Raw genomic sequence first — 24,549 nt, 5'->3', positions numbered from 1 at the left:
AAAAATAAAATTCAATAAATTAACTATCGATTTTAAGTTCAAATTTCAAGATGTAACACCACAAAAATAAAGTATGTGACATCCAATTTCATCATGTTCATGTATCTCGGGTGTTTTTAAGCACCATATTTTATTTATTGAGTTTTCTAATAAAATATTTTTAAAACTTAAGATGATGTTTTTTTTCTTTTATGCAAGGAAATGTGGTTTGAAATTTTCACTGATGAACTAATTTAAGGTTAAATGGTAAAATTGCTTTACTTAAATAAAAGGCACATACTGTTAAATGTCAGTTAAACAAAGACTAAAAGGAGAATATCAATGGTGGTATAACCCCTTAAGAAAAATACTCTATCCTGACAAGTATGTTATTAATTATCATTGTTGTGACATTTTTCGTGTTTAGTAGTAATTTCTATCAGAAATTCTATGTGTTCATGCTACATGTACTATGTTTGTTTAGGCCAGGATTTTTTAATTTATTGGTTTACGGATCCGCCGACCCGATTTTGCTGATTTCCAGAATAAAAATAAAATTCACTTTTCACGCTTTTTTATTCCCGCCGACCTTAACAAATGCATTATCCCTGAAAAATAATTAAAATATTTTTTTTCCTGAAATGAAATGCATTAATCACTAACAAAATTGACAACACTTTCTGGTGTGAAAAAAAAACCCTTCCAGTTTACGTTTCTAAATATAGACAAATCAATTATAACTGACCTTGAAATGTCGTTTGCGCAAATAATTTTGCGGAACGAAACTTGTGTTTAAAACCAATTACACAATAAGTTCGATTACCTTATTTGTCATCAGTCTGTAAGATGCATCATCTCATAGAAATAGACTTGTCCAAATGTGGACAGGGTGAAGGCATCAAATTAAAGAACTGAATATTAACAAATCATTAGGAATTTTCTTGTTTTTATAGGTAATAAAAAAAATGTTGTTCATTTGGATATAAAAAACGGGAATGCAAGACAACAGATTAACCCGATATCGTTTTTCCAGTGGACGATTCTATTAGGTTTTTGACACGTGTGTTGAAACTTATTTTCGTACGACGTTTATGCATTTTTTCTTTATCAGTTTTCGTGCTTGAAGATCATTATTTACCAAGTTTTCTGGAATTGATTAAGAGCTACGCGAATCTATTTTTCTTGTTTCTGAAATGATGATTTAATTTCGTCTTTGTCCGTGCATCCCCTTTTTTTTACTGTAAATTACTAGACAATGTCATGCGTAGTTTATAACAGCTGAGCAATAATATTTCATCGAACTAAAATTTTAGAAATGATGATAAAATAGCATAACAAACATATTGCTAGAAAGGTGAAATATATATTGATTTTGCATATTTTTTTGTCTTCAAAGATGATTTTTTTTCTTTTTTTTTTCCCGACCGACCGACCCGACTTTTTCATGGGGAAAATCCGTAAACCAACAAATTAAAAAACCGTGGCCTTATAGTTTTCTTCATAAAATTAATAAGTGCCTAGTTTATTATTCCAAAGCACTTATTTTCTGCATGTTTTTAAGTCGGTGTCACAGATTTCTGAAATGACCATAAATGAACTGTAACATGCAAATAATTTAGATTCTACCTTTTAGTCAAAATACAAGCAGTATAAAAGGAATCCATAAATACAAACTAGAAAACCTACACCGCCTGCACATTTTTATAGATGGACAGACAAAGTTAAAAGTATAAAGCGCATGTATCCTCGATACGAGCCCTTATTAATCTAAACATATGTATTTTCCAGTTATATGTACTTAAGATGCCTTGTTATAGGATTAAGTGACGTTCCAATGTTCTACATCAATAAACTTACCAAGTATATGTTTAGGAATAACTTCATCGTGATCCATCAGAATATCTAAAAATATAAAAACAACAAACTATGAACATGGTTCTCTCAGATTTGAACTTGTTGTCTTTTGTGTTTTGTATTGATCTGATGAGTTAATAGAAATACGAAGATAAACCCTTTTAACTGATTTTTATTGTTTGTTCTTTTGCTGTACTGTTACATCACACTGTCCCAAGTTAGGGGAGGGTTTGACACTGGTACACATGTTTAACCTTGTCACATTATGTATGTTCATGCCCCAAGTCAGGAGCCCGTATTTCACTGATTGTAATTGATTGCTGTGTATCATATTTCATACATAAATCAGGCTGGTAGTTGTCTTGTTAGAATTGTTTCATATTTGTCATTCCAGTGCCGCTAATAGCTTACTTTGAGGTATGGATTTTGCTCATTGTTGAAGGCTGTATGGCGACCTATATTTTTATGTCATTTAGTTTCTGGCGGATAGTTTTCTCGTCTATTTGTAATTTTGATAATGCAAATGTTGAAATTAACATAGCAATATGTTTTCATTGAAGTTATGCAAACATTCAAAGTTAATGAACCATGACTGAAGGTACATGGCTTAACAATCTCCATAGAAATGAAAAGTGCAAATACTGATACAACTACATACCAAATACCATCGACTTATCATAAGTCATTCCCTTAAAACAAACTTAAACACAAACATTAACTTGTAAACTATGTAAAAGTTTCCAAGTCCATGAACCATGATGAAATGGTGGGGCTTTTTAATCTCCATGGAAATATAAGACTTGAAAATGCCAATAAATTTGCATACCAAATATCATTGACTTAACAGTATTAAGCGGTTCATCAACTAATACCTGTAAACTAAGCAAAAGTTTCAAAGTCAACAGACCATGTATGAGGGGCGGGGCACATATTCTCATCTGAAATGAGATGTGTGAATGCTTATTCAACTGTATACCAATTAACATTGGCCTACCACTACTGGTTTTCTTTGAAATAACCTAATGACAAACTAATACATGTAAACTATTCAGTGGTTGTCGTTTGTGTTACATATTTGTTTTTCATTCATTTTTTGTACTTAAATTAGGCTGTTAGTTTTCTCGTTTGAATTGTCATTTTGGGGCCTTCTTTAGCTGACTAAATGGTATGGGCTTTGTTCATTGTTGAAGGCCATACGGTGACCTATAGTTGTTAATCTCTGTGTCATTTGGTCTCTAAATATGAAGAGTTGTCTCATGGGCAATCACACCACATCTTCTTTTTATAAGTAAAAGTTTCAAAGTCAATAGACCATGACTGAGGGGTTGGGCCAAATGATCTCCATGGCAATGAGATATGCCAATGCTTATACAACTGCATACCAAATATCATTGACCTTCCACTTGCGGTTCCCCTTAAACTGACCTAATCACAAACTAATACATGTAAACTTAGCAAAAACTGATTTGACGGACGGACGGATGGACAGACAGACAGACAGACGGTTGGAGTGCAAATCTAAAGCTCCCTTCGACTTCGTCAGTAGGGGACTAAATATGGCTGTAGATAATCACACTAAGAGTAAAACTGCTATAAGACAATATAAACATCAATTTGAAAAAAAATGTACATCTTTCAGTCTTGCCAGAAGTTCAGTGAACTTTACTATAATATTATATATGGTTACCTTTTTCTCATGTCTGTCTTTGAGTTTCTTCATTCCTGAAACAAGACAAATTGCCAAGATGTTTCATAGTCTAAATATTTCTATAACTGAAACCCAACAATTTGTACAACATAATTTTGTCATAAACATGGATAAAGGTAAAGAAGAAACAATATTTGTCATTTTTTTATCAATAATTTTACAAAATTGAATATTTAACAAATTAAACACAACTGACAAAAGTGTTTAAAGAATTAATAAATTACTATTAGCAGATAAGGTAGACTATTGGCCAATAGATTTTTATTTTTCTTCTGTAAGGCCAGGATTTTTAATTTGTTGGTTTACGGATCCGCCGACCCGATTTTTCCGATTTCCAGAATAAAAATAAAATTGACTTTTCATGCTTTTTTATTCCCGCCGACCCTAACAAATGCATTATCCCTGAAAAATAATTAAATAATTTTTTTTTATGAAATGAAATGCATTAACCACTAACAAAATTGATAACACTTTCTGTTGTGAAAAAATAAAACTTCCAGTTTACGTTTCTAAAAATAGACAAATCAATTATAACTGACCTTGAAATGTCGTTTGCGCAAATAATATTGCGGAACGAAACTTGTTTTTAAAACCAATTACACAATAAGTTCGTTTCCCTTATTTGTCATCAGTCCGTAAGATCATCATCTCATAGAAATGGACTTGTCCAAATGTGGACAGGGTATTAAAAGGCATCAAGTTGAAGTACTGAATATTAACAAATCATTTGGAATTTTCTTGTTTCATAGATAATAAAAAAATTATCGTCCATTTGGATAAAAAACGGGAATGCGAGACAACAGATTAACCCGATAATTTCGTTTTCCAGTGGACGAGTCTATTAGGTTTTTAACACGTGTGTTGAAAGTTATTTTCGTACGACGTTTTTACATTTTTTTCTTTATCAGTTTTCGTGCTTGAAGATCATTATTCACCAAGTTTTCTGGAATTGATAAAGAGCTACGCGAATTTATTTTTCTTGTTTCTGATATGACGATTTAATTTCGTCTTTGTCCGTGCACCCCCCTTTTTTTACTGTAATTTATTAGACAATGTCATGCGATGTTTATAACATTTGAGCAATAATATTTCATCGAACTAAAATTTAAGAAATGATGATAAAATAGCATAACAAACATATTGTTAGAAAGGTGAAATATATATTGATTTTGCATATTTTTCTGTCTTCAAAGATGATTTTTTTTCTTTTTTTTTCCCGACCGACCGACCCGACTTTTTCATGGGGAAAATCTGTAAACCATCAAATTAAAAAACCGTGGCCTAAGACTTCTTTGTCAATGAACTTTCAAAATTTAGTATAAAAACTGGAAGTTTGGAACCATATTTTTTGTTAAAATACATTGAAATTTACGAAATCACAGTTATTTTAAAAGTGTTATATTGGGGCAACTTAATTCTTTCATTGAGGAAACAACAAACAATAGAATTTTTTTTAATTCAATGAGGTGATTGCTTTTCAAAATACCTTCAAAATATCAAATAAAATAAGGGGGTCACAGGCCTTATTTTCTTGTAAAAAAAACCAAGTGAATCTGTGAGCTACTGCTCACCAATGATACCCCCGCCCCGCTAAAAGTATAAGGTAAACAGGAAGTTGTTGAGTGATGAATCTGAAAACACATAACACGGTATAGCTGACTCATATCAAACTTGAAACCAAATTTCAGAAATCCTTGTAATGTAGTTCCTTAGAAAGATGTGACGAAATATGTTCATGGGACGGACGGACAGACTGACGGATGGATGGAGGGACAGACAGACAGACGGACAGACAGAGGTAAAACAGTATACCCCCACTTTTTTTTTAAAGTGGGGGTATAAAACATAACTTGTCCTTTCAAATTCAATATAATTATTTGTCCTTGATTTTAAACGGACTTTCCAGAAATGTTTAAATACAAGAGTGCACAGAATGCAATGACTCTCCTTCTTGACTAACCATTAACTTAATGTTTATAGTGCTAAATATAAAGCTCAACTATAACTATCACATAAACTTAATAAGATCCAAGGAAATGAGCTCAAGGTCAGATAAACCAAACTGGAAATACATGTACACCTTGTAATCATTCCATACACCAAATATATATGCTTTAAATATAGTTGACCTATCACACATATTATCTAAGAAACAAACTTAACAAGAAAAACATTGATCAATGAACCATGAAAATGAAGTCAAGGTCAGATTTACCCTGCTAGACAGACATGTACACCTTACAATCATTACATGCTTTAAAAATAGTTGACCTATTGCATCATGTGCATAATCTAAGAAAAAAACTTAACCAGGAAAACTTAAGATTGACCAATGAACCAGGAAAATCAGGTTATGGTCAGATGCTAATTTCCAGACAGACATATACACCTTACAATCATTCCATACACCATATATAGTTGACCTATTGCGTAAAGTACAAGAAAAACAGCAGAAAAAAAAACTTAACATTGAGCAATGAAACGTAAAAATGAGGTTGAGGTCAAATAAAACATGCCAAACTGACATGTACATGGTAAAATATGTTCATACACCAAATATACATGATATAGTTGACCTATTGTATACAGTGTTGGAAACACAGACCAAAACACAAAAACTTAACTTTAACCACTGAACCATGAAAATGAGGTCAAGGTCAGATGACACCTGCCAGTTGGACATGTACACCTTACAATCATTCCATACACCAAATATAGTAGACCTATTGCTTATAGTATCAGAGAAATGGACTTGACCACGAAAACTTAACCTTGTTCACTGATCCATGAAATGAGGTCGAGGTCAAGTGAAAACTGTCTGACGGGCATGAGGACCTTGCAAGGAACGCACATACATGTACCAAATATAGTTAAACTATTACTCATATTAAGAGAGAAATTAAGAATACTAAAATTCTTAGCTTTTTTTCCCAGTAGTCACTGAACAATGAAAATGAGGTCAAGGACATTGGACATATGACATACGGAAAATTAGTAACATAAGGCAGATTCCAAATAAGAAAGTTGAAAAGTTCCAAAAAAATATTTAACAAAATCAACTTAAATGAAGTTCTGTTTTGGAATACATGTTATACTGATATAAGTAAACACTTTTTGACAAAAAATAGATATATTCGCATTATATTTTTTACATAAAGAACACCTTAAAAAAATGTTGCTATCATAACAAAATTGACAGACATTTTGACGGAAAATTTTTATGTTAGCAACACAAAAAATCCTGATATTTTCAGTATTATCAAGGTTTGGATACATGTATATCTTGATTTTATATGAAAGGCAAATTGGAATAAAACATTTCTGAACATCTGCACCAATAAACAAGAGGCTCTCAAGAGCCTGAATCGCTCACCTGGTAAACAATGCCTTATTGAACAGCAAATATGATGAACAAATTGTGAAAAATTGTCATTAAAGGACATTTACCCCTTAAGGGGTCAATTGACATTTTGGTCATATTAACCTATTTGTAGATCTTATTTTGCTGATCATTTTTGCTGTTTACAGTTTATCTTTATCTATAATGATATTCAAGATAATGACCAAAAACTGCAAAATTTCCTTAAAATTACCAATTAAGTGGCAGCAACCCAACAATGGTTTGTTTGATTAGTCTGAAAATTTCAGGGCTGATAGGTCTTGACCTAATGAACATTTTTACCCCAGTCAGATTTGCTCTAAATGCTTTCGTTTTTAAGATATAAGCCAAAAACTGCATTTGACCCCTATGTTCTATTTAAAGTAAGGGCGGCCATGTTTTTTGACGGATCAAAAATCGAAGCACACACTTTGTGCAGGATAATCTAAGGAACTATCATGCTAAGTTTCATCCAAATCCATTCAGTAGTTTCAGAGGAGAAGATTTTTTAAAGTTAGCAAATATGATGAACAAATTGTGAAAAATTGTCATTAAAGGACATTTACCCCTTAAGGATTCAATTGACAATTTTGGTCAACTAACCTATTTGTAGATCTTACTTTGCTGATCATTTTTGCTGTTTACAGTTTTTCTTCATCTATAATAATATTCAAGATAATGACCAAAAACTGCAAAATTTCCTTAAAATTACCAATTAAGTGGCAGCAACCCAACAATGGTTTGTTTGATTCATCTGAAAATTTCAGGGCTGATAGATCTTGACCTAATGAACATTTTTACCCCATGTCAGATTTGCTCTAAATGCTTTCGTTTTTGAGATAGAAGCCAAAAACTGCATTTGACCCCTATGTTCTATTTTAAGTAACGGCGGCCATGTTTTTTGACGGATCAAAAATCGAAGCACACACTTTGTGCAGGATAATCTAAGGAACAATCATGCTAAGTTTCATCCAAATCCACTCAGCAGTTTCAGAGGAGAAGATTTTTTTAAAGTTAGCAAATATGATGAACAAATTGTGAAAAATTGTCATTAAAGGACAATAACCCCTTAAGGGGTCAATTGACAATTTTGGTCATATTAACTTATTTGTAGATCTTACTCTGCTGATCATTTTTGCTGTTTACAGTTTATCTTTATCTATAATAATATTCAAGATAATGACCAAAAACTGCAAAATTTCCTTAAAATTACCAATTAAGTGGCAGCAACCCAACAATGGTTTGTTTGATTCATCTGAAAATTTCAGGGCTGATAGATCTTGACCTAATGAACATTTTTACCCCATGTCAGATTTGCTCTAAATGCTTTCGTTTTTGAGATATAAGCCAAAAACTGCATTTGACCCCTATGTTCTATTTTAAGTAACGGCGGCCATGTTTTTTGACGGATCAAAAATCGAAGCACACACTTTGTGCAGGATACTCTAAGGAACAATCATGCTAAGTTTCATTCAAATCCATTCAGTAGTTTCAGAGAAGAAGATGTTTGAAAAATTGTTAACGACGACGACGACGTCGACGACGACGACGGACGCCAAGTGATGAGAAAAGCTCACATGGCCTTTTAGGCCAGGTGAGCTAAAAAGGAATTTTAATAACTTTAAAAAAGGATTATCTTTGAGTTGCTAACATAAGGTTTGACAGACATGAACAATGCTGCTAACATAAAATTTGACAGAAATTAAGTTGTTGCTAACATAAAAATTGACGGACTTTTTTGTTGCTAACATAACATTTGACGGACTTTTTTGTTGCTAACATAATATTTGACGGACTTTTTTGTTGCTAACATAAGATTTCACAGACATTATTGTTGCTAACATAAAATTTGACGGACTAAAATGTGTTGCTAACATAAGATATTGACGGACTTGTTGCTAACATAAGATTTTGCTAACATAAATAAATTTGACAGACAATATATATATTTGACATTTTTAACCAACATTGGAGATTTTATCCTAGTTGAAAGTCATATTAAGAACTCCTGCAAAATACTGCTGCCTGAAATTTAAAAAGATTTCAACCCAGGACAGATAACTCTTATTTGTAGCACATCCAAATGTTGCTAACATGAAATGTCAAGTTTGACAGAAATTATGTTAACAACAGAATTGATAAAACTATTGATTAAATAAAGTAAATTGAAAGATCCAAAATGTGTATGTTTAATGTACATTATGAAATACAATTTTAACAGGCTTATATAAGTACCTACAATGATGTGGCAAGATTTTATGAACCTGTTGCTATCATAAAATTTATTGACAGACAAGCATCTAAGAAGTAAGGTATTTGAAATTGAAAAAAATATATATCACAGATGTTTTATCAAAAGAAAAGCAAAAGATTTAGAAACAGGGATGTTTGAATAATCAAACTACACTAATAAAAACCATTATATCAGTGTCAACTTAAAGTTAATGTAAAACATGAACCTTGTGTCAAAAAATGGGAAGTAATTTCTGTCAAACAGTTCACATTTTTCATCTTGTTTTGATCATTTCTACTTTTAATGGAAAGAATCATATCCAATAATTGGTTTTCTTGCTTTATATAACATTCTTATTCAATATAACATTTACACATTATCATTCAAATAACAGTTTGTATTATTTTTCTTAATTTGTTCTTTTTGACGGAATTTTTTATTTCTTTTTGGAATCTGCCATAAGGCATCTATATGCAAAGTAGGAAGGATCCAGGTAATCTACTTTCTGAAATATTAAGCTTTTAAGAAGTTAGCTAATGCTGCTGCCGCCGGATCACTATCCCTATGTCAAGCTTTCTGCAACAGAAGTCGCAGGCTTAACAATAACCAAAAACCAGTTTTTTAATAGTTCCTCTCTCTTTTCTGATTTAGCAATATGTTTGTTTCCAACACTAGATCATTCATCTTACAGTTAAACACATATTAATGAAAATGTGTCTGTTTTTAGTTGAATTGGATACTTTTTTTTAGCAGATTAATATAATGGGAGGGGGCACTGACTGCCTGAGAGGGGGGCCCACTCCAGTCATGCTTCAGTGATTCCCTAAATAATCAACCAATTTTTTTCTCACAAAAGGGGGGAGTAGGGCTGGTCCCCTTTCCCCTTAAATTCCGCCTCTCAATAGATACACTCAATATGCTTTGAAAGTTTGATGTATAAAAAAATGGGCAGTTTTCATAATAATTTTATAATTATGTAAAATTTATGATATATATTGGAATCATCTAAGTAAATCAGCAGGGGTTAAAAAATCCACTAGCCCGACGCCCGGGACTAGATCATTTACGCCTCGGGCAATTAAAATGTGTAATCCGATATGCCCGACGGACTAATGACAAAAAATTCTTGACGTTTCCAAAATGGAAAGTGAAAAATCCCTTTATCACTATTCTATGTTAGCCGTTTCGATTCAATTAAGTCATCCGGGATTCCAAGAATTTGAACTGGTTTGTACAGGTCCTGTTGTACATATTTTAAAAATAGAACAAATAAATCTGGCATGTCTGGGTGGCCTGGTGTCATGTGTTGATTGGAATTCTCGTAAATATCGATTTATCATACCATGGCTTGGGGTATTGTACATTGCTTATCGTGCCGAGATTTCCAATTAACACTATTTGGGGGTATGATGTATTGATTGGTATTGACCTGTCTTGTTGCACAGCTCTTGAGCACGAAACCATGCAACAAAATATTTCTTAATATTTTAGTACGGGAACCCCAGAAACTTCGTCAGTTATTCAACGAAAAACGGTAGATGAAGGGAGTAACGAGGCTGAAAATTCATCCCCCAAAAATGCTAAATACGACAGGAAAAGACGCGTAAAAAAAATAATAATGTACAGGACAGCAGGGCTGTCAAGTCTTTAGCGCGAGACTCACACATGTTCATGCTTATTTGGCAGCATTTTCCTTTGATTTATTGTTTTTTCTCTTTGATCTTTACAATTTAGCAAACAAATCAAGCATTCACTTCCTGAAAAGTTGGCAGAACTGGGACACAATGATTCCCCTGGCAAGGTTGGCTGTTGCTGATGAAAAAAACAGACAATGCTCTGTGAATATTGCTGTTAGTTGCCCCAAGCACGCCAATAAAAAGTTTGCTTTAAATGTGGGAACAACTAAGTTAGGTTAAGCTCCAAAAGAATAAATAACAGATCAACAAAAAATATCAAATACAGTGTATAATGTCTCCTTCAAAACAAAGGACACCCACTTGGTATTATGCAGCAAACTCTTGATTTTTAAGGCATACTAGGGCTAGCAGGTCAGTTTTGATGGACTAGATATAGCAGTTCTTCCAACAGGGCTAGTAAAGTCCTGCTGCCAATAAGTCCTGGGCTAGTTAGCTGTAACAAAATTTGTTAACCCCTGATTAGGTATAATATTAATTTCAGAATCTGCTATTATTATAATTACCTATTTGACAAAATTGTATTTCTTGATCTGACAATTCTGTCTTCTCCATTTCTGAAGCAACATCCTGGTATTTTCCGTGTCTTACAGCTTCAAGAAGGTGTGTGTATGCATCTTCACCTTTGCGAATCAATGTGTTGTATAAAAGTCTATTACTTTCCTGTTGAGTGAGTGAAGAATTACAAATTTCCTCTTTTTCTTCAGTACTTAAAACATCAGACTGATACAGGTGGTCAGCTATGTCTGTTTTGGAGTCAACACCATGGACAAACATCATGTAATTCTTTTGTAGTTTAACTTTGTGTGTATTCAACACTGAAATATAAGAAAGGTATGAATGAAATATTCTCTCCCTCTTTCACACACATATTTTTTTTCCAACTGTGATTGGCTGTTTTGTTAAAGTTACTACATTAAATATCAATTGTAGGAGTAATTTTTTGTGTTTGAAATATTGGTTTTATTCCAATACACAGAACAAAAAAAACTGTACCAAGAGTGCATAATACGTAATAAATAGAATTACATTATGTATATATATATCAAATTAGACATGTAATGCATGTTAGACAATGAATGAACAAAACAGTATTTTTAAGATAAAAGGCGGGAGATAGCAAGGGGATTTTCAATATTCATAAGGCTGAGAGTCTGACAATGCCATGGCGAACTGGAGGCTCTTAAGAGTCTGTGTCACTCAACTGGAGCTATGCGAAACATGAAAAATGACCTTTCACCAACATTGTACACTACAATTTAATGCATGACTAAATTCGCTTAAAAATCTTGTTGACCTTGTATTGCTGATATTTTTTTTATCTCTTTAGTTTCTCCCTATATATATACTATCGATTCCAAAATTAAAATAAATGTCAAGAGCTTAAACGTTAGTAAAAAATTGTCTTTTATAAGCATGATAAGGGGTCAGCCAATAGTTTGTCATATTGGCATTCTTATATATATACCAATCATTTTTGAGGATAACAGTTTCTATATATATATAATTCTTTTGTACAGGCCTTGTATTGTTGATAACTTTTGTTTACAAATTATACTTATCTAATTATCTATAATTACAAAATGAATTATAGTTTTCAAGATAGAAGGCAAAAATTTACAAATAACTCAAAAATAAAATTTGAAGGGCAATAACTCCTGTAAGGCCCAAAAAAAAATTATGTCTGTTTCCTGTTTCCCGACCCACCCTGACTCAAAGCCCCCAACCCTAGATCTTTTTATTCAATTCCGGAAAAAAAATTGTTTCCGGTCCGATCCAGATCCGTATTTTACTATACCCAAACAATCAAAATGGCTGCTCCCAGCACAAATGTGTTACAATTAAGGTTTAAAAAATGTCGGCACTGGGAGGATTATTCAATTAAAGCTTCTGTAAAGAGATTAAACGATTTTAGGGTACAGGACCCATGGATTTTTCTAGCATTCCACTGAGTCCGGTATTCGGACCCATTCCCAATGGCAAAACCCCTATATTTTTCCCAATTTCAGGCGTAAAAATTCCCAAACGTAGTCAAAAAGTCCGGATTGAAATCCGCAATTTAACCTTTCCAAAACTACGCTCTTCACTTTAAAGGTAAAAAAAGCGGGAAATCCTTATCACATGTGCGCTTTAAGAAGCCCCGAATTTAAACTGGACACCTGTTGTATTCACTTATCGCTACACTGACAACAGGTATGGCCTAAATCCCGTGGTCAGAATTCTGACCACGGGATTTGATAATCCGACGAGACAAGTGCATCATGTACTATGTTTATTATGTGTTATACTGATAGGAAATCAAACAAGAAATTAGCACATTTATAAGCCTACTGAGTTCTTAAGGGAATAAAAGATACCGGCTCAGTTTGTCAAGAACATGTTAACACGCTCGTTGGTCATTTATCTGCGCTACCACCATGGGGTTAATTAACAGATACTTATTTATTTGCGGCATCACACGGTATTATTAACATTTGAGGTTAATTTCCTATCACTATAATTGGTCAATTTTATTAGCGAATCGTTGAATTTGTAAAACTCGTCCAATTAATGCCAATGTGACAATGGCACCAACCCGTTCCTTCGGTGCAAAGCTATAGATGGAACGGCGGATCAGTGTACCCCGAATTTTGATAATAAAATAAATACTTTTTAACTTCTTTCCTTTTGTAAACATGTCGTCTCACAATAGTAAATACATTTACTATATGAAGAAATTGAAAAACACCGACGGCAACAAATCCCGTAAAATCTTATCTTTTTTCAAACCAAGAGCTGTTATTGACGATGCCGCAACTGCATGTAATGAGTCAGAGGCAGCATTATCTGAGACTGAATCAATTGAAAATGTTACCGATGTTGTTGATGTTCATTAATTTCAAATGATGATCAAAGTCAAACCAATACCGATTCACTACTGATACAACCTAAGGACCAACATGACCAAGCTTAATTGTAAATTCCAAACTCAAGCTGAAATCTGTAAACCAAATAATGAAATACCAACAATGAAACCTAGTAGTAGTAAAGTCATGACTGTGTTGGGTAGTACTGACAGTAAAACTGCTCTTAATGATAAATTAAAAGTATATGATGTATCAGACAGAAGACTTTTTGGTGCAAGGAGGTATGAAATGACATATAAATGGTTTTACTATAATGAATCCTTAGAGGGATACGTCTGCAAATATTGTGAGTTATTTCCGTTTGGTAGTACTGACTTTAGTAGTAAGGGGGTAATTTTAGGGGATCATCCTACAATTACAAAAACATGAGATGAGCAATAAACACCAGCAGTCATCTGAAAAATCGTCTTCTTGAGACATTTAAAAACAAAAAGGACAGAAAAATAAAATTATAAATGACAATGAATCATGTATTGTAGTTTTTCTTTATTTTCACAAAAAAAAAATTCTAATAAATTATAGTATGAAACATACTAAAACTGACTTCTGGTTTATTGTAGTTTTCCCCAATTTCTATATAAATCGCGTAAAAAAATTCCCAAAAGTGGCCAGGGTCCTTTTTCCCAAAATACCCAGATAAACCCCTGGGACCCTAACCAAACATGACATATAACCATCTGCAAATCAGACAGGGAGTGCCAAAATAATAATAAAAAAAAAAAAAAAAAAAAATCCTGACCTACCGACCCTGATTTTTTTGCCTTGGCAGCAGGAGACAGACATATATTTTTTTTGGCCTAAGGAGTCACCTGATGGTTTGAATTTCATTGTTGTTTCTTTTGTAGATCTGATATATATGTAATTATTTACCTATCTACCTATCTATTATCATGATTATCATGATTATAGTCAACCATTATAGTACATGTACTTGTCCAAAATATTGCTGATATTAACCTAAAGTACATGTAGTACAAGTTTTATAAAAATCTGGGAAGAATTGTACATGTGAGAACACTAGCAAGGCCATTTTCCATAACTGTAATATTTACAAGGGGCATAACTCTTTTTAATCAAAGAGCTGATAGCTCTGAAGTGGAAGAAGGTGAATAAAAGGTAACTTGAATTACCATAAAAGCAGCCCCACTTACCCAGGCTGCTTTGTTCCATTATCGTTAAAATGTATTTTTTTTCTTCAAACAAGAAAAGGTCATAAGTACATGGATTTCCCATCCGTACAATCATTTTCTATGTTCAGTTGACTATGAAAATTAGGTAAAATCTTTAATTTGGCAGTAATTAAGAAGATCATATCAAGAGGAACACATGTGTACTAAGTTTCAAGTAGATTGGATTTCAACTTCATCAAAAACTACCTCGACCATAAACTTTATAACCAGAACAGGACGGACGGACAGACTAGAAAACATATTGCCCATAAATGGAGCATAAAAATAGTAAGACTTGTTACATACCTGCCAACTTTTGAAAGTTCCCATATGGGTTTTTACTGCACAACAATTTTAAAGGTTACAATTTTTAAGGACGTATTTTGCAAGATCTGGATTGTCTAGAAAAAGTGTCATATTTGTATGATGAACTTACATGCCTTTTCCTTAAGTCTGTTTGCATGATTCTAGTTATATATTAAATCGGTAGAAAAAATATACATGAAGCTAGCAGACCAGGGTTTATTTTCCAGATTAAGAATATTAGATGCTTGTTGAAATTTCCAATTTTGAATTATGCACAAAGATAGACCTTTAACAGGTTGGGAACAACACTCCAAATGAAGGTAACCTAACTGGAAGATCATCACAACCCACTGTAAAAAATGAACACAAAATAGAATTTTTCAATAAAATGCTGAAAATAGGCTTTAAAGTATTAAAATGCATTGCAAAAAACAAATATTTCATTAAATAAATTTAAGTAGAATATTCCTATGATATTCCTTTTCATATTGGATACAAATTTTATTGAGTCTACTGCAGACACTTTGTAGTCAAAGTGTTTCAACTGAGGTACTACACAGGCGTCAAAAGGCGTCATTATGGAGTAAAGGGGGTGGCGTCAAAAAGCGTCATTATGGAGGAAAGGGTTAAGTACTGAATGGTCAAAACATCATGTTTTTTTATCGACATAAATTTTGTCATAAATGTAACCAAATGATGTAGAAATTGTGTTTTTTCTTCAAATTTCCATCAAATTGTAATGTTTATAGTTCCATTATTGCCTCTCTATTTGAATAAAATAAAATAATAAGAAGAATCTGTTTCTTGTTTTGTTTTGTTTTGTTTTTGACAAATGATTGTTCACTGCTAGCAAATGAATCATTATATTTATATATCTTATCTGTATATATTTTTGTTCATGTCTTCATCTCCTTATCATTTGTAAATGTATAGACAAATAAGAAAGAAATAAGCTCCACCTGTATATTTGCAACATCGTAAATTAATTGAAATAACATTTTGTTGTAAACAAAATTATAATATAAACTTCAATTTAATCCTTGAAAGGAGGTCTAGATTGCTAAAATAATTTATAAATTTTAATTTTTTTATTTGTCCAAAATCATTTAAATTCATTTAATCAACATCCTTTTATGATTATTTGATTTAAATATTAATCATTTATAGTCTTTTTACAATTTACATTTTTAAAAGCAAAATAACTGAAAACAGGATAAAACAAAGGGAAGTAACAAAAAAGTATTTCAATATTCCCAATACACCTCGTTTTGATAACACAACGGCAGTTAGCCGGAGGTAAACATCGTTGATTACCAGTATGTTTGACACCCAAGCTGTCAAGTGAAGCCATATAATTATACATCTTCTTTGATGTTCAGGTAAAATTTAACACAGGTGTCAATTACACCCGTACAGTAGTAAGAAATGATCAAATATGGCGTCTGAAAAATTTCATACACGGGAGTTTTTTTCTCCTAAACGGGAGGTTCACATGTATGTTACGAAGGGCATCTAATTCACATGACAAAGGAAAACCATGAATAAAGACAACACTTTATATATCCTTTTTATTTATATAAAAACAAAATCTTCTAGTCTGCAGGATTGCAAATTCGTAACTTCAAGGGCGAACTTGTAAACAGGGTGAGTTGTCCCGATACCAAATTCACGCATGCGTAATACAAATATCTACAGTTAAAACATCCTGTTACAAGTATCAAATAACGTTCATGTGGATGAGATGAAATCTAATAATTTACATAAATAAAAGGGTCATATTTACGATAGTGATTGTTTTACAAAATTATCATAATTTACAAATTAAATGATTCAGATGCCTAATCATGTGTAAAAATCGGTGTCAGGAATCTAAGTTGTTTTGAAATTGTAATACACGAAATGAATGCGGCATACGGAGACTCAATGCCAATGGTCAGCCCCTTAAGTCTTCAGAAGACTTGACGTCTTCTTCCACTAAAAAAGTAGATCAGCCACCATTATAGAACTTGTCCAAGATATTGCTGATTTTAACCTATATCATGTATATATAGTATAAGTTTTAAAACTAGAAGCTCTAAAGAGCCTGTGTTGCTCACCTTAGTCTACATGTATCAGAGATGGGTCCGATTACTTTCAATGTAATTGATTAAATTACAATTACTTTGTCATTTGTACGATTAAATTAAATTAAATTAATGATTACATCATTTCTGAAAGTATCTGATTAAATTAATGATTACATTGGCAAAGTAATCATGATTACATCTGATTATAATGAATTTAAAAACAAAACATTTTGAATGATGTGAATGAATAAACGTTCAATAACACTATAGCATTTTGAGAAAGTATTTTCATTGGTTCAATTATAAAATGATAACTTCAAATTAAACTTCATTTATTTAAATAAACACCAAATTTCACTACATATATATACATTAAATTTTATCACCAATGATCTCTGAATTAATTTGAATTAAATTTAATAAAGATATATCATAATGAAGAGTTTTTTGTTTGTCTTCTGACCTCTTTCATAATTTATATGTATTCCAAGTTGCAGTTTATGGAAGTTTAAGTATGGATGAAATAAAGTTACCAGTTAAAACTATGTTAAATTTGAATAGAAGTGTTTAATCAAATTATAAACAATATGTAAGTACTAAAAATCATTGCATTTTACATGTCCAGTCCAAATACAAAAAAAAATTAAACAACATATTTGTCCTTCTTTTAATTGAGTTTGTGCTAATTAGATAAATGTGCATGTCTGATTTTTTTTTTTATCATATATATATTTCCCTACAGCTATACTCAATTTGTAATTGCAATAAAAACAAACCTTAATTAGTCTCCTACCTGTCAATTCAAAGTTGACAAAAATCACAAAAATTCACAAAAGATTATAATTCAGGGTTAAAGAAAAGTATTACTTGAATATATAACAGTTATTATCAAATATTAATATGAAGATCATTATAAAACGATGAATATACATGTATGTAAAATATCTTTTACCAAGATAAAAGATATATAATTGTATTATATGTCTCTGCTTAGGCTAATGATGACTTTTCAATACTGTAACAGTTTATTTTTTACTGAAGTAGACATGCTTAAAGTAACCAAATAATTTTAGTATGTTTAAAATTTATCAAATATGAATAACAAAGAGGTTCATTTAATGACCAAAACACAATTTTAGATTTTTTTCATTGTAATTAGAATGTAATCAAAAAGTAATCATGATTACATGGTATTTTGAAAAGTAATTGATTAAATTAAATTACATGTAATCAGATTTTTGGCTGATTAATGATTACACTGATTACTTGAAAACATTGTAATCAATTACAGCTGATTAATGATTACAATTACAATTACCCCAAGTCTGACATATATGTGCATATTCAACAAACACTCTCCAACATTGAAGACAAGAATACAATTAATGACAAAAATCTGTTTTGTTGATCTTGTAACAAGACGAATTTATCAGTTATTTTAACAAGAGTGCACACGCTGAAATGTCTCGCCTTCTAAGACTATACTAGCTAAGCTTTATAACAACTGTCACATAAACTTAACATTAACCAAGATAACTAAACATAGACCAATGAACCTTGAAAATGAGGTCAAGGTCAGATGAACCATGCCAGGCAGACATGTACAGCTAACAATGCTTCTATACAACATATATAGTTGACCTATTACTTATAGTTTAAGAAAAATAGACCAAAACACAAAAACTTAACACTGTGCAATGAACCGTGAAAATGAGGTCACGGTCAAATAAAACCTGTGCGACTGACAAAAAGATCGTAAAATATTTCCATACACCAAATATAGTTGACCTATGGCATATAGTATTAGATAAAAAGACCAAAACTCAAAAACTTAACTTTGACCACTGAAGCATGAAAATGAGGTCAAGGTCACATGACATCTGCCCGCACGACATGTACACCTTACAATCGTTCCATACAACAAATATAGTAGACCTATTGCATATAGTATGAGAAAAACAGACCAAAACACAAAAATTGAACTATAACCACTGAACCATGAAAATGAGGTCAAGGTCAGATGACACCTGCCAGTTGGACATGTACACCTTACAGTCCTTCCATACACTGAATATACTAGCCCTATTGCTTATAGTATCTGAGATATGGACTTGACCACCAAAACTTAACCTTGTTCATTGATCCATGAAATGAGGACGAGGTCAAGTGAAAACTGTCTGACAGACATGAGGACCTTGCAAGGTACACATATATCAAATATAGTCATTTGTTTTTGTCCCGGCTGATAAAGCTGCTAATAATATCATTATTGTTTGACGTAAATTTTATATAGAGGTTCTGCAAAAGGAAATCACGAATTCACCAACATTCCAACTGACTTCATTTTCAGAAAACGACATCTGTAACAAACATAAACTTTTAGCTACTTCTTTACAAGCAGAACCAAACACAATGAAAGTCCCAACTATGTACTGGCTTCCGAAGCTGCACAAAAAACCTTACAAATATAGATTTATTTCATCTTCCAGCCATTGTTCAACTACTAAATTGTCTGTTTTACTTACTAGTACACTTGGTACAATAAAAAACCTGATAATAAATTGTTCAAATAAGGCATTTGAAAATAGTGGAATTAATTACTTTTGGAGTGTCAAAAACTCGTTGGAAGTACTTGATAAATTGCATGCATATATTGGTGATTTTGAATCTGTTCAAAGTTTTGATTTTTCTACCCTATATACCACTTTGCCTCATATTCTTATTAAGAAAAAATTCTCATCCCTAATTAACTGGGCATTTAAAAAGTCGGAATGCGAGTACATATGTTCAAACTCTTTTAGATCATTTTTTAGTAGCAATAAACAATAGAACTATGTCAATTGGACATGCTTTGATACTATTTATGCACTTGAATTTTTACTTGATAACATTTTTGTTCGCTTTGGAGATTCCGTATATCGTCAAGTTATTGGAATTCCAATGGGGACTAACTGTGCACCACTTATTGCGGACCTGTTTTTGTATTGTTATGAGTTACAATTTATGACTAAAATTAGCAAAGACCCATCAAAACAACATTTGATACAAAAATTTAACAATACTTTTAGATATTTGGATGATATATTGGCTCTAAATAATGACGACTTCAGTATGTATACTAAAGAAATTTATCCTGTAGAACTTACTTTAAATAAAGCTAATGATAACAATGACCACTGCCCTTTCCTCGATCTTGATATCTATATCATAAACGGGAAGCTTAATACAAAAATTTATGATAAAAGAGATGATTTTTCATTTCCTATTGTTAATTATCCATTTTTAGATGGTGACGTTCCCTTGTCACCATCTTATGGTGTTTATATATCTCAACTTGTACGATTCGCTCGTGTATGTAACAATGTATTAGATTTTAGCGAGAGAAATTTATGTATTACTGAAAAATTATTACACCAGGGTTTTCGATATCACAAACTGGTCAAAACATTTACTAAATTTTATCACCGGTATAAGGAAATAATTCGTAAATATAACTCAACATGCAGACATCTTATACGTTCAGGTATTTCACATCCAAAATTTTATGGAAATATTCTTTATAAAGCACAAAAATGTCAGTATTCTCCTCAGAAACTAACAAAACCTATAAATAGACTTATTAAAAGGGGATATAGTTACGATACTGTTGTCAGGTCATTAAAGATTGCATATTTTGGCTTTAACATTGATTCACTGATAGGGTCTTTGCATCGGAACTAAACACATTTATTTCTAAAAAAACAGTTGTTGGCATGACACGGGTTATGTTCTTCTCATATATTTTATGATAGTATGATACTAAACCCCTAACGGGAGGGATTGTACCTGATATTCATATGATGAAGACATAATCTTTCAATCAGTTTAATTGAGGTCTGGAGCTGGCATGTCAGTTAACTGCTAGTAGTCTGTTGTTATTTATGTATTATTGTCATTTTATTTATTTTCTTTTGTTACATCTTTTGACATCAGACTCGGACTTCTCTTGAACTGAATTTTAATGTGCGTATTGTTATTGTTTTACTTTTCTACATTGGCTAGAGGTATAGGGGGAGGGTTGAGATCTCATAAACATGTTTAACCCCGCCGCAATTTTGCGCATGTCCCAAGTCAGGAGCCTCTGGCCTTTGTTAGTCTTGTATGATTTTAAATTTTAGTTTCTTGTGTATAATTCGGAGTTTAGTATGACGTCCATTATCACTGTACTATTATGCATATTTTAGGGGCCAGCTGAAGGACACCTACGGGTGCGGGAATTCTCGCTACATTGAAGACCCATTGGTTGCCTTCGGCTGTTGTTTGCTCTATGGTCGGGTGGTTGTCGCTTTGACATATTCACCATTTCCTTTCTCAATTTTATCTTATTACTTATAATAAGAGAAAATTCAACATTACAAAAAATTTGAACTTTTTTTTCAAGTGGTCACTGAACCATGAAAATGAGGTCAAGGACATTGGACATGTTACTGACGGAAACTTCGTAACATGAGGCATCTATATACAAAGTATGAAGCATCCAGGTCTTCCACCTTCTAAAATATAAAGCTTTTAAGAAGTTAGCTAACACCGCCGCCGCCGGATCACTATCCCTATGTCGAGCTTTCTGTAACAAAAGTTGCAGGCTCGACAAAAAACTAAACAAAACCGACCAGAGTTTTAATCCATTTCAAGAAATAATTCTCAAAAATTTTGAAACATTATTAATTTTGATGATTTTCAAAAAAACAACAGGCATGACAGGACAAATGACTTTCAGGAACACATTAAAACCAGTGAGATTGTAAAGACAAATAAGTCCCTAAAAAATGGGAAAAGCACCGAGCTAGCTCTACTGAATTATTTCAAATGAAATGTTGAAAAATGGAATATCAGTCTTAACAAAACAATTACAAAAGCTATTTAACTTTATTTTAAAAAACGGCTTGGAACGAATCATTTTTAATGCATGTACTTCTACATAAAAAGGGAAGTAAAAGTGACCCTGGTAATTACAGAGGATAATAACCATTACTTTGAACCTGGGAAAATTGTTTAATAAAATAATCCTCTCTTGATTACTCGCTCATATAAATGTTAATAAATTAATAAATAATAACCAGATTGACTAATTGATCAGGGTTTTCAGGAACAACATCGTTACATGCAAATATTTCAGCATCCTCAAAATTAACATTTTTCCAGAGCGTTTACAAAATAAGTGAACGGGCAGGTTATGTTGATGCTTTAAGAAATAGATCAGAATCGATCATAATTGTGTAAATTAAGAGTTAGTGCTCATAACCTTGCCATTGAAAGAGGAAGATATTGAAAAGTGCCCAGAGATCAAAGAATTTGGGAAATCTGTAAAAGTGGTGAAATTGAAAATGAACAGCACATGCTGCTACACTGCAGAGGTTACTCCAGTATTAGAGAGACTTTTGTATTAAAAATGTTCAAAATTACAGGAAAAAAATATAACCACATTGCCAAATGATTGTGCGATAAAAATAAAATAAATCTATAATAATTGCAATAGATTTTCATTATACCTTTTTTTTATTCACAAATATACAATTAAAATTGAGAATTGAAATGGGGGAATGTGTCAAAGAGACAACAACCCACAATAGAAGTTAGAACAAACAACAGCAGAAGGTCACCAATAGGTTGTCAATGCAGCTAGAAATTCCTGCACCCGGAGGCGTCCTTCAGCTGGCCTCTAAACAAATATATATATACCAGTTCAGTGATAATGAACACCATACTAAACCCCAAATTATACACAAGAAACTAAAATTAAAAATGATACAAGACTAACAAAGGCCAGAAGCTCCTGACTTGGGACAGGCGCAAACAATTGTTTGTATTTACCCGGCGAGAAGAAATTCATGACTTCATGAACTATCATGAATGGTTCGTGAATGTTCATGAATGGTACATGAAAATTCATAAATAATTCATAAATGAAGGTTCATGAATTTAATTCATGAACTGTTCATTAAAAGTTTTTATGAATGTTCATGAATTTAATTCATGAACTGTTCATTAAAAGTTTTTATGAATGTTCATGAAGTTTTGATGAATCACTAGCTGCTCATAAAAATTCATGAAATGTTCATTAAAAGTATTTATGAATGTTCATGAAGTTTTGATGAATGACTAGCTGCTCATAAAAATTCATGAAATGTTCATTAAAAATAATTATGAATGTTCATGAAGTTTTGATGAATCACTAGGTGTAACATTTATAACTTACATCACACGTATAAATGAGTATCATAGGTACCGTTTCGACCGATATATATATGTGGTGGTGTTTAACGACCTTGACTGGCCTTTCAGCCCTCGCACGGTCGGCTCGGTGCCCGAAGGCGTTTGGTGAGCTTTAAATATTCTGGAGCCATGGGTCAGGAACAAGTAGTGGAGGTCGCAATATGGAGGCCGCCATCTTGGTTTTGGTGAGTTGTTTTTGGTTTTTGACTATTTTGTTGTTTACTTCTTCACAACGGCTGCTTTCAGGGCCAGTTTGGTCAGCTTGGCAGCCCGCTAACCTCGATGAGTGAGTACTGGTAGATGATCTCGGACGTAGTTCGAAAGATGACAGGAAGCATTATCAGGACCAAAGCCGTGAGGCAGTGAAATGAAGGTCGTATCACCCAACAGCCTAGGATACAGCCCTCGGACGTTAATCGGCATAACACTCCCCATAATACAATGGTTTTGGAGTGCATGTTAACGCGGGTACGCCAACTACTACGTCTATCTGTACGGCATGGATCGGTTTCTGTCATCTTAAGTAGTAAGTCGTTGATATCTAACTGTAAACCCTCATCGAAGATAGCGGGTAAAGGAGAGCTGGCCCAGCACGTCCGTTCAGCTGTAATGACTGAGACGTGAATTGATGGATGTTTCGACCGATCAGAGTAGAACATTTTACCTAATTATTCGTGAAATATCATAAATGTATGGTGTTTTTATTTTTTTTATTCCTGCAAAATAAAAAAATAAAATAAGATGAAATAGAAGTTGTAGCTGTATTTTAAGATAGATATTATATACAAAACTAAAATTTTAAAAGGAAAACGTATATTTTAATGAAAGTGAAATACATTTTCAAAACATTCTCAAACACCCATATTAAGGGGAAGTAACTCTTGTGATTTTAAATTTCTACAAACCGGCAAACCCCGCAAATCGGCTGTTTCCGTAGTCCAACGGTCGACCGATTTTGAGAAGTTCACTGAAATACCATAACAGGGACGAATCAACTTCGGGC

At 32.5% G+C, this 24,549-nt stretch overlaps 1 protein-coding gene across 1 annotated transcript in view; it reads right to left on the bottom strand.

The window, feature by feature from the left end:
* Window positions 1-1,798: 1,798 nt before the first annotated feature.
* The window catches only part of LOC139526317 (NGFI-A-binding protein 1-like), a 79,108-nt gene continuing 56,357 nt past the window's right edge, over window positions 1,799-24,549 (bottom strand). The window contains exons 7-10 of the mRNA XM_071321449.1: window positions 11,354-11,665; window positions 3,521-3,555; window positions 2,660-2,771; window positions 1,799-1,881 (exon numbers count right to left, since the gene is read on the bottom strand). Of these exons, the coding sequence (XP_071177550.1) occupies window positions 1,799-1,881; window positions 2,660-2,771; window positions 3,521-3,555; window positions 11,354-11,665 (542 nt within the window). The remainder of the gene's footprint in view (window positions 1,882-2,659; window positions 2,772-3,520; window positions 3,556-11,353; window positions 11,666-24,549) is intronic.

Source organism: Mytilus edulis, chromosome 6 (assembly GCF_963676685.1).
Source record: "Mytilus edulis chromosome 6, xbMytEdul2.2, whole genome shotgun sequence".
In the NCBI taxonomy this organism is placed as follows: domain Eukaryota; kingdom Metazoa; phylum Mollusca; class Bivalvia; order Mytilida; family Mytilidae; genus Mytilus; species Mytilus edulis.
Note: the sequence above shows the minus strand (reverse complement) of the source record. Positions and strands in the feature narration are given on the sequence as shown.